This window comes from Lactuca saligna, chromosome 4 (genome assembly GCF_052625555.1).
Source record: "Lactuca saligna cultivar CGN05327 chromosome 4, ASM5262555v1, whole genome shotgun sequence".
Lineage (NCBI taxonomy): Eukaryota > Viridiplantae > Streptophyta > Magnoliopsida > Asterales > Asteraceae > Lactuca > Lactuca saligna.
In genome coordinates, this window is record NC_136420.1 from 124,739,233 (window position 1) to 124,746,474 (window position 7,242).

Genomic DNA, 7,242 nt, shown 5'->3' on the forward strand with positions numbered 1-7,242 from the left:
AAATCATGAGTCGGGTAATTCTTTTCATGCTCCTTAAGCTGTCGAGACGCATATGCTATCACCTTTTCTCTTTGGGTCAAAACACAACCCAATCCAACCCCAGACGCATCGCTATAAACAACGAAGTCTTCAACTCCATCGGGTAGAGAAAGTATCGGTGCTTCGCATAGCTTCTTCTTTAGTTTCTCGAATGCTTCTTTATGCTTATCATTCCAAGCATAAGTAGCTCCTTTGTGGGTCAAAGCTGTCAACGGACTAGCGATCGAAGAAAAGCCTTGGATAAACCTTCGCTAATATCCGGCTAATCCTAAAAAGCTTCGGATCTCTGTGGGACTTTTTGGTTGTTTCCACTTCATTACAGCTTCAATCTTTGCTGGATCAACCATTATCCCTTCTTGGTTGACCACGTGACCCAAGAATTGGACTTCACGAATCCAAAAATCACATTTGGAGAACTTAGCATACAACTTCTCCTTCTTCAAGACTTCTAACACTTCTCGCAAGTGTCTGCCATGCTCTTCCTGGCTTTTCGAGTAAATCAGAATGTCATCTATGAACACTATCACAGATTTATCAAGGAACGGATTACAAACTCTGTTCATTAAATCCATGAATGCTGCCGGAGCATTGGTTAGTCCAAACGACATAAAAAAAACTCGTAGTGTCCATATCTAGTTCTGAATGCGGTCTTATCGATATCTTGCTCTCTTACTTTTAGCTGATGATATCCTAACCTAAGATCGATCTTCGAGAAATAGCTCGAACATTGCAATTGATCAAACAGGTCATCAATCCTTGGCAACGAATATCTATTCTTTATTGTTTCCTTGTTCATTTCTCTGTAATCGATGCACATCCTCATACTTCCATCTTTCTTCTTCACGAATAACACCGAAGCTCCCCAGGGTGATGAATTAGGTCTAATGAAACCTTTGTCCAACAACTCCTGAAGTTGCATCATTAGCTCCTTCATCTCCGTCGGTGCTAATCGATAAGGTGATTTTGCTATTGATGTTGTTCCTAGTAACAAGTCAATTCTAAACTCCACTTGTCTATTAGGCGGTAATCCAGGAAGATCTTCGGGAAATACTTCCGGATAATCACACACCACTGGAATACTCTGCATCACCTTCTTTTCCTTCTTAGCATCAATCACGAATGCTAAATATGATGTACATCCCTTGGTCAAACACTTTCTGGCTTTCATTAGGGAAATGATTCCAGAATTCACTCGGCGTTTGTCCCCATACACCATAAACGAATCTTTTCCAGGCAGGTTTACCTTCACTATCTTCTTCTTGCATAAAATTTCGGCATCATTGGCACTAAGCCAATCCATTCCCAACACGATGTCGAAACCATTAAGTTTGATAGGTAATAATTCTTCGTGAAACTTATTCCCATTAAGGTCGATTAAGATGTTTTTCATACGATGGCTAACAGGTACAAACTTTCCACTAGCAACTTCGACTAATAAAGCATCATCTAGTCTATCAACAGGCAAAGCTAGTTTTCTACAAAATTCATGCGATATAAAGGAGTAGTTGGCTCCAGAATCAAATAAAATTTGGGCAGATAATTTGTTTACGAGAAAGGTACCTGAAGCGACATCAGCTTCATCTTTAGCAGCTTCCAGTGTCATCTGGAATGCTCTCGCCTTTGGCTTTGGTGGAATGTTGGGCTTAGCTGCCTCCTTTTTCTTCGGACAGTCTTTCAAAATGTGCCCCTCTTCATTACAACCAAAACACATCCTTTTGTTGTTCGGACATTCATTGGCAAAATGTCCAACCTTCCCACACTTGTAGCAGGTGACATCCTCGCTACATTTCCCAAAGTGCTTTTTCTTACACTTTTCACACCACTTCGCTTCGCCTCCTTTTCCCCCCACCAAGCTTTTTCGAATCAGATTTCAAAAATTTGCTTTTCTTACCGGAAGCAGATGTTCCCTCAAACTTTCTCTTCTCACCAACCTCAACCTTGTTGGTGGTTCTCCCCTTAATCATGTTCTCAACAGACTTGGCAGCCCAGATAGCTGCCTCTAGAGTATGTACCTGACGCACTGGCACCTCGTACTCCCATGGGAGTCCCTTCGCATATCGGTACACCTTTTTCAGCTCGTCTGGAACGATACGCAAGGAAAACTCCATTTTATCAGTGAAGTTATTGGTGTATTCATCAACTGACATGCTGCCTTTCGTTAGTGTCAGAAACTTGTTCTCTAGCTCCAATAGATTTTGAGCCGAGCAGAACTTGCGCTTGAACTGTACCAAGAACTCTGCCCATGACAATTGCAGTGGCTCATTTGGGCTTAAAGTCTTCCCTAAAGTGTTCCACCAACGAACGGCTCCACCTCGGAATTGACGCACTGCATAGATGGTCTGCAACTTGCCTCTGCAGCCACAAGTCATGAAGGCCAATTCCATTTCTAAGAACCAATCCATAACTCCAATCGAATCCTCCTTTCCATTGAAGGTCGATGGTTTGCAAGTTAGAAAGTCCTTGTACTTGCATCCCATTCCATCATTCCTTCTATCATGGTTGTCTCGCCTAACTATCGGTGGGTTGGCTTGACCAACTGATCCACTGAAGTTTCCACTTTCCGAGTGCCCTTCATTTAATTCAGGCTCTTCCACACAAATTGATAGTTCTTCACGATTCTGTTGAAGCAACCGTCTAGTTTCATCCATCTGACGATCCAACATCGTTTGAATCATCATTTGCACACTAGCCATGGTTATTGGCTCAGGTGCTGCTGCTACAACATGTCTTTGTTCAATCACTGGTGGTTGATTCCTGTTTTCATCAGCATTTCCAACTCCACTTCTTGTTCTCACCATTTTTGATCTACACACCCAATAAGGTGAAATTAGATCCTCATTCACGATAGATATTCAAATCATCCTTATCACTCTGAAACGTTTACATGCTAGTTCTAATATCGTAGACGTACGCTTAGAATCCTACACACATAAGGTTTCTAGATCCGGTCGGCAACAGACCATAGATCCGAACAAATAATATCATATATGGCAACATATAACATTTAGCACATAAAACATTTTAGGCAACTTTCCTAAAATAAACTAGTGCTCGTGTCTAAAATATAACCGACACACATCTCAAAATTTCACTTAGCATTCTAAGTTTAAGTCTAGAAATCCTACAAATTCGTAGTTCGCTTAAACTAATGCTCTGATACCAACTGTGACATCCCCAAAATCTCGGCCAGAAAAGACCGATTTTCATTTATGCTTTTAAAATAATTTCAGAGTAAATCCTTTTCATTTGAAAGAGTTGCGGAATTTGTTCCCAAAAACAAAACATGATAAAACAATGTTTACCAAAGCATTTCATAAAAGAAATGTATTTTCATTATATAATCAAAACTTGGGGTGTCATGTTCCGATACAGACCAATAATCATAAACGATAACATTACAAGTCATTCAACAATTATATACATATACAGACTTGTAAAGAAAACAACTTGATGGTTCATCCATCTTACGCCCTTGCGCCACTTCCTGTAATACAAATAAAACTGAGTGGGTCAGGCTTGGGAGCCTGGTGAGCATATAGGGTTTTTAACCCACAATAAATAATTAAATTAATTATTATCAACCAACGATAACCCAGTTACCCATTCCCGTTATTCTCACTTTATGTCCCTAAAATAATTAACACAAGGGACCTAATGTAAGAATATTTTCATCGGGGTGACAACACATGTTGCGGGGGTTCCTCAGCAATATAAGTCAAATAAGGCAACCATGAGGGGGATGGAATACATCGAATGAACACCCAAGTTCATTAACACCTACAGGTTATGAGCCTGCTAGCGTTCCACTGGACTGTTTAGAAAAGTCTGTGGTCGTCATCTAAATTCCGCTAGATGACTGGATCAAAACAACAACGAGGCCTCTCATCTATTTATTACACACTAACTATCTACCCATGTTCTACCCAACATATTAGTAGATAAAAACATACATTTTTACACATATTTTCAAAACCTGTATAGCATGCTTGATCAATACATTTTCCATATAACAGATGAGGCACACACACATAACACGTATTTCATATAGAAATAATCAGATCTGTAAGATAGAAGAAAGTGAATATACATTCACAGACATAACAACAAAATATACACATAACATGTATCTCATATAAAATACTTCATAATTATACGTTAGGAGAAAGTAACAACACTCACATATATAAACAATAATATACTTAATACACTCAAACCATACTTGTATTTTTATTGCGTTTATGAAAGGTAGTATACACTCACTTGATCAGAAGATGATCGGACAATACTACGACTTGCAAAAGTAGTAATCCTCAGCAGATCTGGAAGATCTCTACAAAAATCGAACTTCTCGCGGGCAGAGCTTCGGCTCGGAAACCGCACTTCTCGGGATCTTCGGGATCTCGGGACTTGCTTCGGGACTCGGGAATATTACCGGGGCTTCGGGGTATTTCTGGCATGCAAATCGAGGCAAAACGGGAGAGAGAATGGAGAAAATCAGCAAAGAAGCCGGCTGCCCTCGCATCCTATTTATAGGAGGCTGATGCCTCGCAGTACGCGGGGCGTACTGCCTCCGAAACGTCACTGCATGCGTCATCCGAAGCCACTTGATGCGAGTTTCGACATCCTCGGTGTACGCGGGGCGTACTTCGGATGAGTCCGATGACTCGTCCTCGGATAATACCGGATTTTTCAATTAAATTTAAATACAAATTATTTAATAAACTTCGGAAATTCATATCTTCTTCATACGAACTCCGTTTTCGATGTTCTTTATATTCACGCGAAGGTGAGACTACGCTCTACAACTTTCGTTTAGACTCCGTCGGCTAATTTTGATTATTTATTTTTAATAGGCCGGGACAGAAAATTTCGTTATAAATTCATAACTTCTTCGTTTGACGTCCGTTCTCGCCTAACTTTTTATCGCTTTGATACTAACAACGAGATCTTCGATTCTCGTTTAGGTCACTAAGGCTAACTATCGCTCTAACGTAAATTTCACTTTTTACGTCATTCAGCGTTGTCGGTTCTGTCGCGAAACTTCGACATGTCATAACTTCCTCGTTATAACTCGGATTTCGGCATTCTTTATATCTTCGGAAACCTTGTTTCAACTACTACAACATTATCTAAAGATATCGAGTTTATTTTACACTTAAATTTTGACGCTTATTTTTATTCTTAATTAATCAAACCACATAATTAAGCAATTAAGCACAAAACACATAATACTCACATAATACACTTCTATTATTTCAAAACGGGTTACAAAGGTTAACCTAGACTATCACATTGCTAAAAATGGCAAGCCCAAAAACACAGGCGTTACATGTATACAAAACAAGGATAACTTACTTCAAGTCCTCACCAAATTCCTCCATTTTCTTAATTGCAGATGGACACACATCGCCTTCCCATTTTTCAGCTAACTCCATGAGGTTGTAAAACCTATCCATCATATATAGCCTTATTTCTTCAAGCATGGTGAGCAGTGGCTTCTTCCTAGCATCAAGTATGACTGCATTGAAGCATTCCGCCATACCATTTTCTACAGCCTCACAGGCTAATCCAGTAGAAAAAAAAGCCTTGCACCATGTATTTGGCTCCCTTGACATTAAATGTTCATAAGCACCTGGGCTAATTTGTCTAATCTCATCCATGTGATTCTTGAATTGCCCCTCTATAGTTGATTTGGCAGCCTTCCAGAATAGGTTCCTTAACTTAACTTAAATATGCCATGCACACTGTTTGTGCTCAACATATGGTAACACGTCCTTTGTTGCCTCAAGAATACCCTTATGTTGGACTGGAATTACACACATGCCCCTTCCTACATCCATTCCAAGGTCAACCTCTAACAACTGAAGGAACCACTTACAGTTACACTTATTCTCAATGTCAACTACAGCCTAAGCTGTGGGAAAATTTTGATTGTTTGGGTCCCTACCTATAGTTGTTAATAATTGTCCCTTACAATGCCCTTTTAGAAAAGATCCATCAATCCCTACTACCCTTCTACAACCCATCTTCCGCCCTTCTTTGATTGATTTGAAACATATGTACATCCTCTTGAAAATAGTTGTACCATCAGTGTTGTCTTCAACATAAATTTTAATGGTGCTGTCTGGATTGAATCTTACCAATTCACCACCATAATCCCACACCCTTGCATAGTGATCACCTAATTTTCCCTCAATCATGGACACTGCCCTATATCTAGCCTTATAACTCCTTACCCATGAAATCTTAGTGTGAAATTTGTGATGAACTTTTTCTTGGATTTCCTTAGCTTTCAAATTAGGTGTCATAATCAATTCTTTAAGGAATTGTCTAGCTAACCATGTTGGTCCCATAAGTTTTCCATTGTTAAAATTCTTGACACATGTATGATGTGGATACATTTTCTTTATTTGGAATGACTTTTCAGTGCTCATCCAAGAGGCTTTAACATAATAAGGACAACCAAATTTTTCCGAATCACTAGCACACACACAATGTAGTCTAACACTATCACATTTTTTAAACCTAATCTGATAACCTTTAGATATGGCATGATTTGTTAAACAGAGTTTAAGTTGATGTGGAGATTCATACCTTTCTCCCTCTTGAGGTTTCATTCTATTCAATTTCACGTTTGGATCATGTGTGGAATATTTAAACTCAGCTTGATTATCGTTTGCCTGTTCATCTACAACTTCATCTAAATTTTCTTCCTCCTCCTGTTCCTCATTCAAAGGTTCTTCTTCCACATGTGCTTCATCATCTTCAACATTGTCGAATAATGAGATTATGAAGTCTTCATCTTCATCATCAAGAGACAGTAAGCTCAAGAACTCATCTCTACATCTTCTACTATGTTTCTTTAGAAGGTCTTCATCTAGTTTGACATCGATTTTGTCAAAGTCCAACACACCTTCCATCTTTAAGGCGCCAACTCGTATCTCCCTCATACTTGCATTCGTATCTCCCTCATAGTAAAAATCCTTGAATCGTCGCAGTAGAAAGAGAGGTTTTTCCAGCTCGATTAACCCTTTTCATTTAATGATGTCCTCGTCACCTTCTAGGTAAACGTTAGTAGCAACATCAGCTCGATTACCGGCTATTAAATGAGTTACCGACAAAAAAGCTCAACCGGGTCAATAAATGCTGGTAATTCAGGCTTTTGTGTAAAAAAAAAATAGTTCGGGACTTTCGTGTCAATTT

General features: G+C 39.3%; 1 protein-coding gene across 1 annotated transcript; it reads right to left on the bottom strand.

The window, feature by feature from the left end:
* Window positions 1-5,390: 5,390 nt before the first annotated feature.
* LOC145040116 (uncharacterized) lies at window positions 5,391-6,959 on the bottom strand. Its single transcript, XM_078988094.1, has 4 exons — window positions 6,884-6,959; window positions 6,634-6,802; window positions 6,180-6,519; window positions 5,391-5,738 (listed from the first exon to the last, which is right to left on the bottom strand). Exons 1-4 carry the CDS (start codon window positions 6,957-6,959, stop codon window positions 5,391-5,393), a joined length of 933 nt encoding a protein of 310 aa, XP_078844220.1.
* Between the last annotated feature and the right edge of the window lie 283 nt (window positions 6,960-7,242).